We start from the raw sequence: 21,345 nt of genomic DNA, 5'->3' as shown, positions 1-21,345 counted from the left end.
TCTATTTCCATGGAAAATGTCATTGGGATTTTGATAGAGATTGCCTTGAATCTGTAGATGGCTTTAGATAATAATGATATTTTAACTATGTTAAATCTTCCAATCTGTGAGCACAGAACATCTTTCCATTTCTTTGTGTCTTCTTCAATTTCTTTCAACAATGTGTAATAGTTTTCAATGTACAGATCTTTCACCTTCTCAGTTAAATTTATTCCTGTTTGTTCTTTTTGTTGCAATTATAAATGGGATTATATTATTGATTTCTCTTTCTGCTAGTTTGTTGTTAGTGTATAGAAACACAACTGATTTTTGTATGTTGATTTTGTACCCTGCAACTTTACTATATTTGTTTCTTATTTCTGATAGTTTTTTTGGTGAATTCTTTAGATTTTCCATATATAAAATCCTGTCATCTGGAATTGCCAACAGTTTTACTACTTTCTTTGCAACTTGGATACCTTTTATTTCTTTTTCTTGCCTAATTGCTTTGGCTAGAACTTCCAATACTATGTTGAATAAGAGTGGTGAGAGTGGGCTTCTTTGTCTTGTTCCTATTCCTAGAGAAATAGCTTTCCGTTTTTCACCATTGAGTATGATGTTGACTTTCTACCTCTGACTTATTTCATTTAGCATAATACCCTCGAGGTCTATCCATATTGTCGCACATGGCAAGATTTCATCTTTTTTTATAGCTGAGTAGTATTCCGTTGTGTATATACATCTTTTTATCTCTTCATCCCTTGATGGGCACTTAGGTTGTTTCCAGGTCTTGGCTATTGTGAATAATGCTGCAGTGAAAATAGGGATGCATATACCTTTATGCATTCGTGTTTTCATATTGTTTGGATAAATACCCAGCAGTGGAATAGCTGGATCAAATGGTGCTTCTATTCTTAATTTTTTGAGAAATTTCCATACTGTTTTCCATCATGGGGGCACCAGTTTACATTTCCCACTATCAATGTATGAGAGTTCCCTTTTCTCCACATCCTCTCCAACACTTATTTCTTCTCTTGTTAATTATAGCCATTCTGATAGGCATGAGGTGATATCTCATTGTAGTTTTGATTTGCATTTCCCTAGTAATTAGTGATGTTGAACATCTTTATGTGCCTGTTGGCCATCTGTATATCTTCTTTGGAAAAATGTCTGTTCAAATCTTTTGCCCATTTTTTAATTGGGTTATTTGTTTCTTTGTTGTTGAGATGTATATATTCTTTATATATTTTGGATATTAATCTCCTATCAGATATATAGTTTGCAAATATCTTCTCCCAATTGTTAGGTTGTCGTTTCATTTTGTTGATGGTTTCCTTTGCTGTGCAGAGGCTTTTTAGTTTGATGTAGTTCCATTTTTTCATTTTCTGTTTTGTTTTCCTTGCCTGGTCAGACATGGTATTTGAAAATATGCTGCTGAGACTGATGTCAGAGAGCACACTGCCTATGTTTTCTTCTAGAAGTTTCATGGTTTCGGGTCTCACATTCAAGTCTTTAATCTATTTTGAGTAAATTTTTGTGTATGGTGTAAGATAGTGGTCTGCTTTCATTCTTTTGCATTTAACTGTCCAGTTTTCCCATGTATTGAAGAGACTTTTCTTTCTCCATTGTCTATTCCTGGCTCCCTTGTCAAAAATTAGCTATCCATAGATGTATGGGTTTATTTCTGGGCTCTCGATTCTATTCCATTGATTTGTGTGTCTGTTTTGGGACTAATACCATGTTGTTTTGATTACTACAGCTTTGTAGTATATTTTGAAATCAAGGATTGTGATACCTCCAACTTTATTCTTTTTTTTCAGGATTCCTTTGGCTGTTTGGGGTCATTTGTTGTTCCATATCAATTTTAGGATTGTTTGTTCTATTTCTGTGAAAAATTTTGTTGGAACTTTGATAGGGGATTGCATTGAATCTGTAGATTGCTTTAGGAAGTATGGACATTTTAACTATGTTAATTCTTCCAATATGTGAGCATGGAATATCTTTCCATTTCTTTGTGTCTTTTTCAATTTCTTTCAACAACGTTTTATAGTTTTCAAGGTACAGGTCCTTCACCTCTTTGGTTAAATTTATTCCTGGGTATTTTATTCTTTTTGTTGCAATTGCAAATGGGATTGTATTCTTAATTTCTCTTTCTGCTACTTCATGTTAGTGTATGGAAATGCGACTGATTTTTGTATGTTGATTTTGTATCCCACAACTTTACTGTATTCATTTATTATTTCTAATAGTTTCTCATGGATTCTTTAGGGTTTTCTATATATAAAATCATGCCATCTACAAATAGTGACAGTTTCACTTCTTCCTTTCCAATTTGGATCCCTTTTATTTCTTTTTCTTGCAGGCAGAGCCATTGTTCTGACTAGGACTTCCAATTCTATGTTAAATAAGAGTGATGGGAAGTGGGCATCCTTGTCTTGTTCTTGTTCTTAAAGGGATAGCTTTCAGATTTTCTCTGTTGAGAATGACATTAGCTGTGGGTTTGTCATATATGGCCTTTAGTATATTGAGGTGCCTTCCTTCCATACCCATTTTATGTAGAGTTTCTGTCATAAATCGATGCTATATCTTGTCAGATGCTTTCTCTGCATCTATTGAGGTGATCATGTGATTTTTTACTCTTCATTTTGTTAATGTGGTGTATCACGTTAATTGATTTGCAGATGTTGAGCCATCCCTGCATCTCTGGAGTAAATGCTACTTGATCACAGTGTATGATCTTTTTAATGTATTGTTGTATTTGATTTACTAATATTTTGATGAGGATTTTGGCATCTATGTTCATCAGCGATATTGGCCCGTAATTTTCTTTTTTTGTCTTGTCCTTGTCTGTTTTTGGTATCAGGGTAATGTTAGCCTCATAAAATGAGCTAGAGGCCTCCTTTCCTCTTCAATTTTTTCAAAGAATTTGAGAAGGATTGGTATTAAATCTTCTTTAAATGTTTGGTAGAATTCACCAGAGAAGCCATCTGGTCCTGGACTTTTGTTTTTTGGGAGGTTTTTTATTCCTATTTCAATCTTCTTACTAGTGATCAGTCTATTCAGATTCTCTATTTCTTCTTGATTCAGTTTTGGAAGAATCTTATGATTCTAAGAATTTATCAATTTCTTCTAGGTCATCCAACTTGTTCGTATATAGCTTTTCATAATATACTCTTATAGTCTTTTGTATTTCTGCACTATCCATTGTAGTTTCTCATCTTTCATTTCTGATTTTATTTATTTGAGCTTTCTCTCTTTTTTTCTTAGTGAATCTAGCTAAAAGTTTGTCAATTTTGTTTATCTTGTCAAAGAACAGCTCTTCATTTCATTGATCTTTTCTATTGTCTTTTTAGTCTCTATGTCATTTATTTCCACTCTGATTTTTATTATTTCCTTCCCTATACTGACTTGAAGCTTTATTTGTTCTTTTTCTTATTTTAGGTGTAATGTTAGGTTGTTTATTTGAGATTTTTCTTGTTTCTTGAGGTGAATCTGTATTACTGTAAACTTTCCTCTTAGTACTGCTTTTGCTGCATCCCATAGATTTTGGTATGTTGTGTTTTCATTTTCATTTGTCTCCAGGTATTTTTTGACTTCTTCCTTGATTTCTTCATTGATCCAATAGTTCAGTAGTATGTTGCTTAGTCTCCACACGCTTGTGACTTTTCCAGCTTTCTTCTTGTAGTTGATTTCTAGTTTCATATCGTTGTGGTCAGAAAAGATGCTTAATATGATTTCAGTCTTCTTAAATTTATTGCAACTTGTTTTGTTTCCAACCATATGGTCTGTCTTCAAGACTGTTTCATGTGCATTTACAAAGAATGTGTATTTTGCTGCTTTTGGATGGAATGTTCTATATATATCTATTAAGTCCATTTGGTGTAATGTTTCATTTAAGGCCACTGTTTCCATGTTGACTCTCCGTCTGGACTGTCTATCTATTGATGTAAGTGGGGTATTAAAGTCCTCTACTATTATTGTGTTACTGTCAATATCTCCCTTTTGGTCTGTTAATAATTGCTTTATGTATTTTGGTGCTCCTATGATAGGTGCATATATATTAATAAATATGTCTTATTGATGGCCTATCCCCTTTAACATTTAGAATCTCTGTCTTTGTCTATTATTATCTTTTTTGGCTTGAAGTCTATTTTGTCTGATGTAAGTATGGCTACACCTGCTTTCTTTTGGTTGCTGTTTCTTGGAGTATCCCGTGCATCCCTTCATTTTATGCCTAGGTTTATCTTTAGAGCTGAGATGAATCTCCTGGAGGCAGCATATTGTTGGGTCTTATTTTTTAATCCATCCAGTCATTCTGTTTCTTTTGATTGGTGAATTCAATCCATTTACATTTAGGATAATTATTGATATATGAGGACTTAATACTACCAGTTATATTTAGTTTTCCGGTTGCTCTGTATGTCCATTGTTTCTTTTTCCTTTTGTTTCTGCCTGCCATTTCAGTTTAGTGATTTTCTGTGATGTTTTTCTCAGTTTCCCCTTTTTTTATGTTTCTCATCTCTGCTCTGAATTTTTGATTTGTAGTTACCATGACGTTTGTATAAAAGGTCTCATAGACAAGATAGTCCTTTTTCTGCTCATAGCATCTTATCTTCATTTCCCTATGGAAGTTCTGTCCTTTTCCTCTTCCCCTTCTGTATTTTTGTTATCACAAATTATCCCTTTCGATTATGAGTTTTTTTACCAAATTGCAATGGTTATAGCTGTTGTTAATGCTTCTTTTCTCTTTAGCCTTTGTGTTATACTTAAGTGTCTACTAACCTATTCTAATATAGAGTTGCAATTTTCTGATTCTTTCCGTTTATCACCTTACTCAAAGTTTTGTCTACCTTTGTCTTTTGTTTCAGGTAGGAGAGTCCTTTTCAACATTTCTTGTAAGACAGATCTAGTGATGATGAACTCTCTCAGCTTTTGTTTGTCTGAGAAAGCCTTTATTTCTCCTTCATGTCTGAAAGATAACTTTGCTGGTTAGAGTATTCTTGGCTGATGCTTTTTATCTTTCAGTACTTTGAATATATCATCCCACTCTCTGCTGACCTGTAGAGCTTCTTCTGATGGCTTAATGGGCTTGTAGGTTATTGGTTTTTATGCCTTGACTCCCTTTAATACACGTTTTTGTCATTGACTTTTGACAGTTTTATTGTTATGTATCTTGGAGAAGATCTTTTTGCAATTGAGATAATTGGGTGTTCTGTTAGCTTCATGGATTTGTATACCCAGTTCCTTCCCCTGAAGTTCTCCGCTATTATTTCTTTACATAAGCTCTCTGCTCCCTTTCTCTTTCTCTTCTCTTGCTGGGATACCTGTTATTGTTATGTTACCCTTTCTAAGGGAGTCAGATAATTCTCATAGCATTTCTACATTTCGTAAAAATCTTAGTTCTCTCTCCTCTTCTACCTTCATCATTTCTAGGTTTCTAACTTCAAGCTCGCTAATTCTGTCTTCCATATGGTCTGCTCTATTTCCGGTGCTTTCTAATACATACTTCATCTCATTTATTGATTTTTTTCAGCTCCAGAGTTTCTGTTTGGTTCTTTTTCAGAGTTTCAATCTCTTTAGTAAAGTATTCTTTCCGTTTGTTGATTTTATTCCTGAACTCATTGAACTGTCTTTTCTGAGCTTTCTTGTAACTCATTGAATTTCTTTATGACAGCTGTTTTGAATTCTTTATCAGTTAGATCACAATCTTCCATGACTTTATGTTTAGTTTCTGGAGAATTGTTATTTTCTTTTTGTGATGCTGTGTTTTGGCTTTTTGTGATACTTGTTGAGTTATTCCTCTACTGATGTATTTGTCATAGCAAACACTTTCCTTATTTAGGTACAGCTTTGTTTGTTTTGATTTAAACTTTTCAACCAGTTGGAGATTAGAGGCCTTTCTTTTGTTTTTCAGTAGGTGGCACTATAATGCTAGTTTTTGGTTTCTCTTACCCAAGCTGCTTCTCATTATATTTCAGGATTGACAAGTTCCAACCTCCACCACCTCTCTTCAGAGTGTTGCTAGTACTCTCATTGCAACCTGCAACTCTGGGAGTTACTGATGCCTTGCTGTTACCACTGCAGTTGCTAGCTTCACCACCAGGGATACAGGGATGGCTGATGCTTCTGTTGCTTCTGGGATCACCTGGGTCAGAAACTCTGCTAGCCTGGTTGAGGGAGGGAACCACGTTTGCAGGGCACCACCTCTGCTAGCGTCCATTACCTTATGACCAGAGGCACCACTACAGTTGGGATGTCAGAGCTGTGTGTGCATCTCCACTGCTGCTATCAGGCTCTGAGTCCTGGCCAGGGGTCCAGGATCATGGGGTTCTGCCTCCACTGCTGCTTTGCTCCCTGTGACCACAGGTGCCACCACAGTCATACACATGCCTCTGCTGCTGCCCATCAGGTTCTCTGGGGCTAGGGGAGGCTGGCTCAGGGTCCTGGGCACTGCCTCTGCTGTTCCTCCGTTTTGCCTCCTTTATGTGTTCCAATCCAACCACCTTCATGCATACCAATGTGTGTATCTCTCTGGCATCCTGGTGTTTTAGGCAATCTAGCCTTCATTGGCTTATGGCTGTTTTTACTTACTATAGATTGAAGGAGAGAGACAAAGGGAACCTCTCATGCCACCACGATGGTGTCTCATAGTGTTTTTATTTAAAAAGAAAATGAATATGGCTGGCCCCGTGGCCGAGTGGTTAAGTTTGCGCACTCTACTGCAGGCGGCCCAGTGTTTCGTTGGTTTGAATCCTGGGCACGGACATGGCACTGCTCATCAAATCACACTGAGGCAGCGTCCCACATGCCACAAGCAGAAAGACCCACAACAAAGAATATACAACTATGTACCGGGGGGCTTTGGGGAGAAAAAGGAAAAAACAAAATTAAAAAATCTTTAAAAATAAATAAATAAATAAAAATAAAAAATAAAGTAATGAAGTACTGATACATGCAACAGCGTGAGTGAATCTTGAGAACATTATGCTAAGTGAAAGACACCAGACACAAAAGGCCACATATTGTATGATTCCATTTATGTGAAGTGTCCAGAATAGACAAATCTGTAGAAAGTAGATTAATGGTTGCCAGGGTCTATGGGGAGAAGGAAATGGGGAATGACTTCTAACAAGTATGGGATTTCTTTCTGGATAATGAAAATGTGGAATTAGATAGTACCAATGTTTGTACAACCTTGTGAATATACTAAAACTGACTGAATTATACATGTTAAAATGGTCAATTTTGTAGGATGCAAATTATATCTCCGTTTTTTTTAATGTACAAAAAAGAACAACTGAGAAATAGCACGTTTGGAAATTTTCATACTAACGTCCCTGCCTCTTCAGTAAGCAATAACGGAGAGATCAGAGGTCGATTTAAATATTGGGGCTCAAAGGATAACCTAACCCAGCTATAGCCATATGGGTATACGATCCATCTCTCTGCCTCCCACTCCCAACCCTTCCTTATCCCACCCCCAGCAACACTACACATACTCATACCATACTAGGGTGGGCGTCTCTTTGCCCATAATGCCAAGTGGTTCTGGCCACAGAGTTCCTGTACACACTCACAAAGTTTACATAGTCATTCTTAACAATATTATTGAATCAAAAATAGAGAGTGGTAACTCTAGCATTCCCATATCTTCTCCTGGAGACATGTATTCTACAAATCACTGCCAAATTCTCCTTTCTGAGTGATTGCTTTCAGTGCAGATGCTCCGGAATCCACAGTGGCTTGCTCTTATTGTTTACCACATCAATTCTAAACTCTGCTCCTTACTTTTTAAAGTTCTCTGTAACCTAGTCCTACCCTTCTTGTCCAAAATTAAATCACATCACTGAAAGATTTACTTGTTAATAACAGAATCTAACTTTAAAACCCTGTGTGACTTCACAAATATGACTTCCTAACATGTTAGAAGTTTATTGAGAGCTGTTCCAAAGTACCTCCGGCCTCCCAGCATCTACCACCTACCCTTGCCAGTGATGTCCAGGGATGAGAGCAAGATCTGTTACCCTTACAAAGGCAGTATTGTTTTAAAAATGTTAGTGTATCAATACAAAGTACTAGGAAGAACTTGGGAACTACCCTAACATAGCACATTTATTATGTATGTATCTTTCCAGAGTCCCTAAAAGGACACTTCATTGGGACATAATAGGCATACAGCAAATACTTGTTCAATTGAGGAAAATTTATTTTTAAACAGCAATTTTTGTACATTTATTGCATCTCTCCTTAATTCTATCAAGCTAAAAGATTCTGATATATTTCTGATAGGAACTCAAGTTATACAAATTACCTACTAGTGAGGCTTTATTTTCTCAGGATTCAACTTTCTTAAATGAAATTCCAAATAACTAATTTTTTTATTTTATAAAACAGTGAGCTATTCTTATGAATTTACTTTTTGATATTTTTCTTTGTCTTTTTAGACTATTAGACCCAAAAAGGATGTCACCAGCCATGTTGCTTTGCCTGTCAAAGCGACAAGACCCATCAGCATTAAACTTCAGCCCAGACCTTCTAATATCACAGGGTCCCAGAAGTCAAAGTTGGAGCCTCCAAAACCTCTAGACAAAAGGCTGACTTCAGGATGTGTTTCTTCGAACCCAAACTGTCAGCCTTCTAGCAAAAGTCAGCAACAGCATGACGCTGGATCATCCACTGCTGGAGAACTGTCAAGAAAAACTGTGGGGTCACTTAATACACAGGAATTGAAAACTACAAAGCAGCAGGTAACAGATCAAGGAAGTGCTAAATGCACAGACTCTGTGGACAATGTCTATGTTGAAAAGGAGTCCTTGGATAGCTTTCTAAAAGAAGTAAATAAAGAGAACTTGCCCCAAACCTTACCAGACTCTGAGAGGAAGCCAAATCCTGAATTACGGACCAAAAGTAAGCCAAAGACTAACTCTTATAATCAAACCAAGAGCAGTTTGGCATCTAAACGAGCCATGGGCAAAAGTTCAGTAAATAGTGCTGTTCTGAAAGACAGAGTTAATAATAAGCAATTTGTTGGAGAAACACAAATCAGGATTCCTCCAGTAAAGTCACAGCAACTCTCTAGAGGAGCACATCTTGCAAGACCAGGAGTAAAACCCCAAAAGACAGTTTCCTCTCACGTTGTTCAGACCCTTAGTAGAATTCAAGCATCAAAGAAACCAGTGGTCAAGGATATCAAGGTTAATAGGACTAGATATGAAAGACCAAATGAAACTAAGTTGCAGTCATATACTGTTACTGAACAGAAAGAAAAACATACCAAACCCAGGCCATACCCCAGTGTGCTTCAGGGAGGATGTAACAACAGACATCCAAACACTAAGCAAGATCAGAAGTCCACTCAACCTTATTTTAGACCTCAGATGTCATGTGTACTGAAAAAATCAAAAGCCACAAGCCAAAGGCCTAATATGACAGTTGGCAGCTTTAATTCAGTCATTCCAAGCACCCCTAGCATAAGAACAAATGGACCCAGTGAGAATAAATCTAACAACAGCTGTCACCAAAAAACATGGACTTTGGACTCCAGGTTGAAAAAGGCTCTTCCCCGGAACCATTTTCTAAACCAGACAGCTCCCAAAACTCAAGCTAGTGACACAACCATAAGTGGAAGAAGATTCCCAAATGGGACTCAAACTAATCCAAATATTAAGAAGAAGACCACAGCAGAGGATCGAAGGTACTTTGCTTTAATTCCAAAATTTTGCAATTTAAGATGATTTAGGCAAATTGACCATCAGGAATCCTCGGTCAAACAAACATTAAGACTTGATAGAGCTGAGTGGAACATACATGTGTTATAAATTATTCTCTATAATTCTCTGTATGTTTGAAGTAATTTATTTTTAAGGAGAAATTGAAACAGAGTAATTGAGTAAGAAATAGAGGTTGCAGATGTAGAGTACTCATGCAAGAAGTATCCTGAAGGGACTGAACATCGATAGAAGAGGACAGGGTAAGAGGAGCCAGAGTAGTGAGTTTACAGAGCAATGGTTAAATCCAGAAAAGTTATCAACAAAGAAGGAACAGGAAACTTCCATGAGCCTGAGCAGGCCAGGTTTAGGAAAGTAAGCTAAGGCAGAGAGGAGCAATCAGTTCACATACAGAGTTCAAATGGTAGAAATCAGGAGATCGGGTTGCTGGGGGTTAACATTAACATACATGATGCTTGAAACTGAGCCAAAGGATTTGATACACTTTCTGCACAGGACCTGACATACAGTGACAGGACCAGTCTCATACTGTGGTAAATCTCTCAGGAGAAGCACCTGTTGTACACGTGGTTGGAGTAGAAAATGAGACTCCTGACAAGGGTGAAAGGGACATGTAAAATTAGATGTTATCTAAAAGGTGTAGCAGGGTGAAGTGAGGGAAGGGTTTGTTCTCTAAATACAGCCCTGAGCACTACCGACAAGCTCTCTGCCCTCCTGAAGAGACAAAAATTAAACAGCTTAATTCAGGGTGATGTGACTGAGTGGGGCTGGAATGACTTCTTTAGATAGAAAAGTCGGGGGGGTGCTTTCAACAATGACATCTGGGCTGAGAAAAGGACAGTGCCAAGAAGGATGAAGCTCCTGAGCAAAAACATGAAAGTTTGCAAGTGCAAAGACCGTGAGCTGATGAATGAGGAAGTCAGGGTCCCTAGCCTGGAGCTCACAGTCTAGACCAGATAACAGATGATGGATCTTAAGATAGTGTGTGGGGTGTTGGTCATGTTTGATTACAAAACAGAAGGAGTCTGTGGAGAGGGGTAGATCACTCAATCATTCCTTGAGTGTTCCTTCAGCACCTACAATGTGCCAGGCACTAGGAGATAGAGCACTGAGCATGCAGACACAGTCTCTAACCTTATGGAGCTTTTTTCTGGTCTAAGTTTGGAAAGTATTAGAATAATGAAATCATGGCATTGAAGCCCAAGGAATAAATTAGCTTTAGAAAGGCAAGTTCCCTCTTCATTTATGATTAGAAGGAAAGCTAAGGAGATAGGAAGAATGCCAGGAACATAGAAGAAACATGCCAGATGTCTCAGCTTCTATCATTAAACAGAGGGAAGTTGGAATGAAGGTGAAAGGGAAGCAGTTGGGGCTGAAATAAGCACTGTATGGATTGTGCTCTGTAGTCAAGGAGAGAAACGAGGGTTAATTAGTTATTGACATTCTAGAAAAAGCAAAACTATAAGGACAGAAAACAGATCCGTGATTGTCAGGAACTAGGGATGGGGGCGGAGCTGACCACCAAGGAGCATGAGGGAATTTTTGAGGGTGTTATATCTTGATTATAGTTAAGGTTACACGACTTCAAGCATTTGTCAAGGACTCAGAACTATACACTAAAAAAGGTGAATTTTACTGTATGTTATTAAACAGCTGTGTGTTCCAGACACTATGCTAGGCACTGGGACACCCAAGGTTTCATAGAGCTTGCCTTCTAGTGGAGAAGATAGAAAATCAACACATTGATTAAATAAAACAGAGTAATTATGGATAATTACCTCTTCAAGGAGATGTCATTTGAGCAGAGGAATGAAGACTGATAATGCAAGACCCTGAGGCAGGAATGAGCTTGGGTCAAGTAATTGAAAGGATGTTAGAGCTCCTGGAGGGTGGTGGGTGATGGGGAGAGTGGTATGACATGGGGTTGGAGAGGCAGGCAGGAGTCAAATTACACTGCACCTTTTGGCCATGGAAAACATTTTGAATTTTATTCCAAGAGTCATGGGAAGTTCCTGGCAGTGACTCAGTGTGGTTTACATTTAAAGATCATTCAAGCTGCTGTACACAAGATGAATTTGGTAAGGATTAGAGTGGGAGCAAGGAGATGATTAGGAGGCTGCTGCAGCGTTTCAGGCAGAAGGTGAAATGATATGGACTAGGATGGTGGTAGTGAAGATGGAAGTAATACTGACTATATGGTGATGTGTCAGATGTGGGAGAAAAAAAGAACTATTCAAAGACAACTCCTAGTTTTAGGTCCTAGCAGCTGGGTAGATTAGGGTACTGTTGACCAATGTAGGGAAGGCTGTTTAGAAAGAGACTCGAGGATGAAAATCAAGAGATTTGTTTTGAACAATATTAAATTTGAAATGTCTGCCAGACGTCAAATAAAAGATATCAACTAGGCAGTGGTTTTACAACGTTTGGGACTCTAGGGAGAGATCTGGGCTGAAATCTACATTTATGAGTCATAATTTAAAGAAGCTAAAGAGCCTACATCCAAACACTTGGGCCTACATGTCTTGGTGTCCCCCCCAACCCCACCCCCCGCCAACAGTAGTCTATTGACTGCGTAGAAGGAGGAGCAGAGAAGGTGAACAGTAGGGGAAAGCAAGGATTAGGACTTGGTACCATCAGAGGCCAGCTACTTAAGAAAAGAGCAATGAAATTATTGATCTTGCTCAGGAAAAAAAGAGGTCATGAGTGGTCAGGAGAGTGCTAAGGAACTGGGCAAAGTGAGTCACTTTGAGGAGTTAAGACCCTGTTGAGGGCAGAATGCAGGTTTGGTTGGTCTGGTTGAGTGGCAGATAGAAAGCTAATGGTGAGAGAAATGGAGTGCTGAGTTAGTGATCTCAGAGGTGGAGGGATGTCTTCAGAAAGCAAGTATCAGAGGTACATAGAGATGAAATGAAAATTTTCAGAGGAAAATAAGAATAATCCTGAAGTCAAGAAATTTAAAGATGCTAGCCACTTGTCATCCTACTAATCCCTCTGGCTCCTACCTTCTCAAGGCTCGTGGGTAACCAGTGCTGCCATTACCCATTTGTAAACTGTTTTTAATTCCATTCTCCTGACTTTGTCTGTAGTTGAAGGTGTTTAGTGATAATCTGTGCATGTCATATACTTTAGATCTTGACTATGTACAAAAAAATACCTAAAACCGTCCTCCCCCCTTTAATTGCATAACAGGAAACAACTGGAAGAATGGCAGAAATCTAAGGGGAAAATCTATAAACGGCCTCCTATGGAACTTAAAACAAAAAGAAAAATAATAGAGGAAATGAATGTTTCATTCTGGAAGAGTATGGAAAAAGAAGAGGAAGAAAAGAAAGCACAGCTTGAACTGTCCAATAAAATTAACAACACTCTGACAGAATGTCTGCAGCTCATTGAAGGGGTGAGTGAGGAGGATAAGCTCCCAAAGCTTTGGACCCTGAGTCTTAGAGTTTTCAAACATTTGTCTTAAATATAGTGTAAGAGAGATAACCTCTGTCTGTGCAGAAAGTTAGCTACTCTTTTTAATACAGGAGAAGAATAATAATAGGAATAATAATAATGGACACTTGAATAATGGCTCTTGTATACCAGGCACCGTTCTAAGCAACTTATATTATCTCATACAATTATCATAACGACTATTACTATGCCCACTTTACAAATGAAACTGAGGCATAGAGAAGTTGGGAAACTAACCCAAGCAGTCTGGCTCCAGAGGGCTCCAAAAGGACCTGTGCCTTCTTTAAGTTTTAAGTTCCAAAGAGTATCCATTTGACATTTGGATATGAAGCAAAAGAAAGGCACACGCACTTACACACACACATACACACACATACATACATAGTTATACAGCCCAGGTTTCTCCTGGAGGCAACTACTATTGCCAGTTATCCTTCCAGATGGTTTTTATGCATGTGCATACAATATAGGTGCATAGAGAAATGAAGTATGTTATTTCATGAGTTGCAATTATTTTATTTCAGATTTTTATGTAGTTTGGTTGTCTTTTCTTGTATATTCCTAATATCACTATTATGCTGGCTTTGTCAAATGAGTTAGGTTTTTTCCTTTTTTTCCTATACTCTGAAAATAGTTTATATGACATGAGAATTATTTTGTTCTGTGAAGGTTTGGTAAGAACTTGCCCATAAAATCATCTGGACTGTGGGCGATGGTTTTGTGTATATTTTTTCAGGTTTTTTCCATGATCATTGCTCTATTTGGGTTTTATATTTCTTGAGCCAATTATAATAATTTCTTGGCTTTTCTTTAGACTTGCTAAAGATTTCTCTATTAATCTTTTTAAAAGGCCGTCTTTTGGATTTTATTGACTATTTTTTTCTCCTATCAGTCTGTGTCTACTTTTATGTTTATTGGGTTTTTTCTAGCTTTTTTTAGTTGAAAGCTTGGATCATTTATGTCAGTCTTTCTTGTTTTCTTAAACTATATTTAATGCTGTAAATTTGCCTCTAAATTTAGCTTTGGTCATATCCTTCAGCTTTGACTAGGTAATGTTCTGTATCAGTCAGAGTCAAGTCAGAAAAACAGAAACAACACAAGGTATCTCAATAGAAAGAATGTAATGTGAGGATTGGTTTCACAGTGTCTTATGTGAGAAAGTAATTTATTAGGAAGAGGCTCCCAGGGAAAATTGTGAGGGGAGTGGGGATATGGGACCAGGAAGAAAAGGAGACCAAGCAAGGTATGGTATCAAACAAAGTCCATGGAGGGCTGTGGCACAATCCCACAGGGAAGCTCTGGAGACAAGGTGGCTCACACTTCTCAGAGTCATCCTGTTCAGGGGCAAGGGAGCTGTAGTATTAATACTTCCATGGTCATTGATTAATGGGTGCCCCTGGGGAGACAAAAATTCCCTTGCACTTCTGACTCTCTGGGCACATGAAAACACTTTGTGACCCTGTGTGCACAAAAATGATGAAGAGATTGTCAGAGGGCATATGGATGCTACACACAGGGCTGATGGCAAAGTGGAACCTGAGGTAACAGTAGCAGTAACTTCAGAAAGCAACTAGCACCCACTGGGTCTAGGGAAACAAAGAGAGTTGGGGATATTGGAACATAGAAGCTAGGAGAGACAAACCCTGGTAGAAATGGGACCACACCTCTAAGAAGGGCATTCTACCCAGCAGATGCTGGTACCACAGAAGCTGGAGGAAGGGCCCTTCAGGGCTGAGGCTCAGACCTTGAGAGAAGGATGTCACCAAGTTGGTGCTCTTCCCTCTGAAGGAGCACAGTGAGGCAGGATCTGCAACGCCAGAAAGAAAAGGGGGAGCCTAGAACCAACTGCCAGAGTGAAGGACTGTTCCTGGGGCGATGAAGCAAATAGGAAGAGGAAGTCCCTTCTCGTCTCCAGCCCTGCAGTCTCCCTCTAGTGCCCCATAGTGGCAGAGCCCTGTCAGAGCTACTGTCAAAGCAGAAAGTGATTTACAGAATTCCAGCCCCAGTGAGTGTCACAAAGCAGGATAAAAAGTAGGTTTGGAGCTAAGAGACCATAGCTTAATAACGGACTCATCTGTTCTCATTGTTCATTTGTAAATAGTTTGAGATTTCCATTTTGAGTTCTTCTTTAACCCAAAAGTTATCTTAGAAGAGTATCTTTTAACTTCTAGATATGTAGGGTTTTTGTTTGGGGGGTTTTTTTCTAGCTATCTTTCAGTCAATTTTTAATTGTACTGCATTGTGGTTGGTGAATGTAGGCTGTATGTGTTCTGCTTGATGGAGTTTGTTGAAATTTTCTTTCTGGTCTTAATGTCTGATCAGTCTTGATGAATGTTCCAAAAGTGTTTGAAAAGAATATATATACTCTGTTGAATAGACAATTCTTTGTAGATATCCATTAGAACAAACTTAGAAAATTTAAATAATGCAATTATTTTTTGTTTGTTCACTTGATCTGTTGCTTTTTGAAAGAAACCTGCCAAAGTCTCACTGGCACTGTGATTACTGCTTAATAATTTCTCTGTGTTTCTGTCAACTTTTACTCTCTATTTTTCAAAGTTATGTTGTTAGGTACATAAAGATCCATAACTTGCCTTGATTTCTCTTTTATCTGATAGTAATCTTACCACACCAGCCTTGTTGTTACAATTTGTAAATCTTTTTCCATCCCTTTATTTTTAAAGGTATATTTCATATGAATACATATGAATTTTTTTAACCAAATCTGGAACTCTTTGCTTTTAAAAGGTAAATTTAGCCCATACACATTTATTGTAATTACACATATGTTTAAACATGTCCCTGCCATTATATTTTGTAGTTCAATTTACATAAATTCTTTTTTGGTTTATTTTCCCTCATTTCTGTGTTTGATACAGTTTTCTTTATTCCATAAAGAAAGCATATAAATTGAAATAACAAAAGAAAGTAGTAAGTGTAAGTTCAAATATGGCATGCAAGTTATATATCATATTCTTCTTGTAGTTACTTTTGTTTCGAGTCTTCCACTTGAATTCTAAAGTTTATTCAATAGCAACTTTATGGGTTTTGATGGTAAACTTTCTGAGTCCTTATGCTTGTGAAAATGTTACTATTTCACCCTCATGCTAGAATCATAGTTTGGCTGGGGGAAATTTCTAAATTCAGATTGTTTTCCTTGGAAAATTTGAGGTTACTGTTTCATTTTCTTTCTTGCACTGGAGTTGTTGCTTTATTAAAGTCTCATGTCAATCTAATTCTCATTCCTCTGTAGATAATCTCCTTTTACCCCTCTCTGGAAGCATTTAAGATTTTCTTTTTATCCTTGGTGTTCTAAGTATGGTTCTTTTTTCATTCATCTTGCCTGGCTCTCTCAGGATCTTTCACTCTGAACACTTGTTTCTTTGTTCAGTCCTTGGGAATTTTATTCTACAACTACTTGGATGTGTATTCAACTTTGTTCTCTATTTTTCCTTCTAGAAATTCTCTTAGATAGATATTGGAATTCCTGAGTAATCGATATATCCTCCAGAACTCTTAACTTTTCTTTCATATTCTTCATTTCTTTGTTCTCTTGCACTGGTTTCTGGGAGAATCCCACAGCCAAATTTTCAGCTCACTGATTTATTCTTCAGTAGTGTCCATGCCCTGTTCTGCCCTTATATTGATTCTTTTTCATAGGAGCCTGTTGTAGTTTTATGATAGCAATATTCTCTTATCACTCTGAAGATACTGACTGCAGTACTCTTAAATCTATTCCTCTTTGCTTCCTCAATTGTTTGCTCCAGTGTTTATTCTTCTGGTTGCTGAGTTTTATGCCTCTTTCATGTAGTGTTGGTTCTCTTAAACATTGGGGTTCTTGACTGGAGCTTACCTTCATGTCTCCTCCATCTCAGGAGGAGTAGGAGGTGCTGCTTGGTTGAGCACCAGTACCTGGGTTTCTAGGCATGGTTCCTCTCCATATTCTTCCTGGTCCGTGTCACTGCCCTGCTCTGGGTATAAGCCAGAAAGGGACCAAATCAGTGAAACCATTTTAAAGTTCCTTTTTGTGGGATTTAACCCTCATTATATACATCTGCATGGATCCAAAACACACACACACATACACCCCTATGACCTTTGCATACCTGTGCCATCCTTCATACTTCTGTTAGTCATATACAAATTCCAGTCACTGTTCATTGTTCACATTATTATGAATATGTAAGAAATATATGAATGATGATTACTGTAGGGTTTGATTTGGTTTGGTTTTGGTTTTGCATAAAAATGGAGAACATATTCTTTATGTTTAGCTATAATAAACATTTTTCTATTTGGTATCATGTAACTTAAAATTTAATGATTAGTATCAAACTCATCGAAATGTACTATTTAAATGGGTGCATTTTATTATGTGTAAACTATACCTCAGTAAAATTGAAATTTTTAAAAATTCAAAAAAATTGTTGATCAGGCACATTTCTACATACCTGCTATGAAAAATATTAGGAGGTGTGAGAATAACAGCAAGGTGGTAATAATTACCTCTGGGTATTTTCTTTTTCCAGGGTGTACTTTCTAATGAAATATTTACCATACTGTCCAGTATTCCTGAGGCTGAAAAATTTGCTAAATTCTGGATCTGCAAAGCAAAGTTGTTGGCAAGTAAAGGCACCTTTGATGTTATCGGGCTGTACGAAGAGGCCATAAGAAAGGGGGCAACAGTGAGTATCTGTGTTGGGTGGGTGACTTCTTGAAAATTCTCTTTCATGTGAGTTCTCTGTTGTTTGCAGTATGGCAGTTATATAATCTAATACTAAACTTCTAATTCACTTCATAAAGTCATACACAGAATGTGAAGTACAACGTGTCCTTTACGAACATTTTAATTAAAATATTTATTCTGTAGAAGTAGTGTTACATGTAAACCAATAGCATCACTTTTCTTGTCAATGTGAATGTGTCTCACTTTACACTCATTGTAGAAATATGCACTCATGGAAAGTAATAATGTCGAAAGTTATAAAATAACATCAATATCCAATACTTACAAAGTCATACTTCACCATGAAGAACCTAAAAATATGTTAAACCTGGCACATCAATATCCATAATCAATAATTCAAAGCCATTGCACAAAATAACTTTTAATTCTAAAACCTAGCAAAACCACTGTCTCTATATAATTTTTTTAATGAAGACTGCAAAGACTAACAAAGAGTTTTATAACTCTTTTCACTTAAATGTAACTTTCCATGTCATCATATATTTGACCATACCTTTTTCCATGGTTGTTAAGTCAGAGTTGTACATACACATAGTTTAAACAGCCAAATCGTTTGATAAGGTGCATTCCATAAGGCCTCTGCTTCCCTCCCCTCCCATTTCCCACTTTGCAGAGCAAAATGATTATTTTTATATTTACCTCAGTAGTTTCAGATAACATGTTTATATTGCTATTTCTTGATTTTTCAGTTTTAGACATGATTTGTAGACTTCCAACTATGCAGGATGAGGACTTAACCAAACTCTTTCTCACACACACCTGCACAGTTCCCCAACACACGCGTATATATGCCCCTGTCACCCTTGCAGACTTTTGCCATCCTCCATGTTTCCATTAGAGTCATATGGAAATTCTGGTCACTGTTCAGTGTTCACATCGTTATGAATATGTAAGAAATATATGAATACATTGAGACATGCAGTATATGCTATGATTACTTTACCTTTCAAGCAAGACTTTCTACTTTTCCTGAAATTAATTACTATCTTGTTTTCCCTTTGCTTAGTTTTCTGAGTATTTATTATATAATTAATTCCCAAACTCTTCTCTAATCGTTTGAATTTCTCAGTATTTTCAGAACATCAGATATCCTGTTGATTTCCTTTTCTTAGAGACCTTTCTCCCAGACCCTTCTGGTCCGTTCCAGGCTCAACAAATTGCTCTTACCCCTTGCTTTACTGGCTGTCATCCTGGGATCTCCTTTCACCATCACCCTTGGATTCCCTTTTTTTCTTGTATTGTCTGTTTCTTCTCTAATGTTTTTATTCTCTCTTTCTGTTTGGTTTGTGTGTGTGTGTTTATAGTTGCTGTTGTTTGTTTTATTTTCTTTTGCTCTCAATTGTTCATTAAAAGCTTTACTCAGATGCTGGTGAAACTGAGCTATTTGCATATATAAAAGGTGGGTTTGAAAAAGCTTATTAGTTTCATTCTGGGGATGCAGGGATGGTTCAACATCTGCAAATCTATCAACGTGATACACCACATTAACAAAATGAAGAATAAAAATCACATGATCATCTCAATAGATGCAGAGAAAGCATTTGACAAGGTACAGCATCCATTTATGATAAAAACTCTAAATAAATTGGGTATAGAAGGAAAATACCTCAACATAATAAAGGCCATATATGACAAACCCACAGCAAATATCATTCTCAATGGAGAAAAACTGAAAGCTATCCCTCTAAGAACAGGGACCAGAAAAGGAGGCCCACTGTCACCACTCTTATTTAACATAGTATTGGAAGTCCTAGCCAGAGCAGTCAGGCAAGAAAAAGAAATAAAAGGGATCCACATTGGAAAAGAAGAAGTGAAACTGTCACTCTTTGCAGACAACATGATTTTATATCTAGAAAACCCTAAGAGTCCACTAAAATACTTTTAGAAATAATAAAGGAATACAGTGAAGTTGCAGGATACAAAGTCAATGTACAAAAATCGGTTGCATTTCTATACACTAACAACGAAGTAGCAGAAAGAGAAATTAAGAATACAATCCCATTTACAATTGCAACAAAAAGAATAAAATACCTAGGAATAAACTTAACGAAAGAGGTAAAAGATCTGTACACCGAAAACTATAAAACATTGTTGAAAGAAATCGAGGAAGACGTAAAGAAATGGAAAGATATTCCGTGCCCTTGGATTGGAAGAATTAACATTGTTAAAATGTCCATACTTCCTAAAGCAATCTATAGATTCAACGCAATCCCTGTCAAAGTTCCAACAACATTTTTTACAGAAATAGAACAAAGAATCCTAAAATTTATATGGAACAACAAAAGACCTGAATAGCCAAAGGATTCCTGGGAAAAAAAAACAAAGCTGGAGGTATCGAACTCCCCGATTTCAAATTATACTACAAAGCCATAGTAAGCAAAACAGCATGGTACTGGCACAAAAACAGACACCCAGATCAATGGAACAAAATTGAGAGCCCAGAAGTAAACTCACACGTTTATGGACAGCTAACATTTGACAAGGGAGCCAAGAGCATACCATGGAGAAAGGAGAGTCTCTTCAATAAATGGTGTTGGGAAAACTGGACAGCCACATGCAAAATAATGAAAGTAGACCATTCCCTTACACCATGCACAAAAATCAACTCAAAACTGATTAAAGACTTGAATGTAGACCCGAAACCATGAGACTTCTAGAAGAAAACATAGGCAGTACACTCTATGACATTGGTCTGAGCAGCATATTTTCAAGTCCCGTGTCTGACCGGGCAAGGGAAACAAAAGAAAAAATGAACAAATGGGACTACATCAAACTAAAAAGTTTTCTGCACAGCAAAGGGAACCATCAACAAAACGAAAAGACAACCTAACAATTGGGAGAAGATATTTGCAAACCACATATCAGATAAAGGGTTAATATCCAAAATATACAAAGAACTCATACAGCTCAACAACAAAAAAACCAACAATCCAATTAGAAAATGGGCAAAAGATCTGAACAGAGATTTCTCCAAAGAAGATATACAGATGGCCAACAGGCATATGAAAAGATGCTCAACATCATTAGCTATCAGGGAAATGCAAATCAAAACTACAGTGAGCTATCACCTCACTCCGGTCAGAATGGCTATAATTAACAAGACCAGAAACAACAAATGTTGGAGAGGGTGTGGAGAGAAGGGAACCCTTGTTCACTGCTGGTGGGAGTGCAAACTGGTGCAGCCACTATGGAAAGCAGTTTGGAGTATCCTCAGAAAATTAAGGATAGATCTACCATATGATCCAGCTATTCCACTGCTGGGTATTTATCCAAGAACTTGAAAACACAAAGGCATAAAGATACTTGCACCCCTATGTTCATTGCGGCATTATACACAATAGCCAAGACTTGGAAGCAACCTAGGTGCCCATCAAGGGACGAATGGATAAAGAAGATGTGGTGTTTATACACGATGGACTACTACTCAGCCATAAG

At 37.4% G+C, this 21,345-nt stretch overlaps 1 protein-coding gene across 1 annotated transcript in view; it reads left to right on the top strand.

Annotated features, from left to right (window-relative positions):
* The window catches only part of CKAP2L (cytoskeleton associated protein 2 like), a 35,446-nt gene that overhangs the window by 7,530 nt on the left and 6,571 nt on the right, over positions 1-21,345 (top strand). Inside the window, exons 4-6 of the mRNA XM_001495749.7 lie at positions 8,424-9,673; positions 12,897-13,104; positions 17,693-17,848. Of these exons, the coding sequence (XP_001495799.5) occupies positions 8,424-9,673; positions 12,897-13,104; positions 17,693-17,848 (1,614 nt within the window). The remainder of the gene's footprint in view (positions 1-8,423; positions 9,674-12,896; positions 13,105-17,692; positions 17,849-21,345) is intronic.

The sequence above is a fragment of the Equus caballus genome, chromosome 15 (assembly GCF_041296265.1).
Source record: "Equus caballus isolate H_3958 breed thoroughbred chromosome 15, TB-T2T, whole genome shotgun sequence".
Lineage (NCBI taxonomy): Eukaryota > Metazoa > Chordata > Mammalia > Perissodactyla > Equidae > Equus > Equus caballus.
This window is presented reverse-complemented; position numbering and strand designations above follow the sequence as displayed.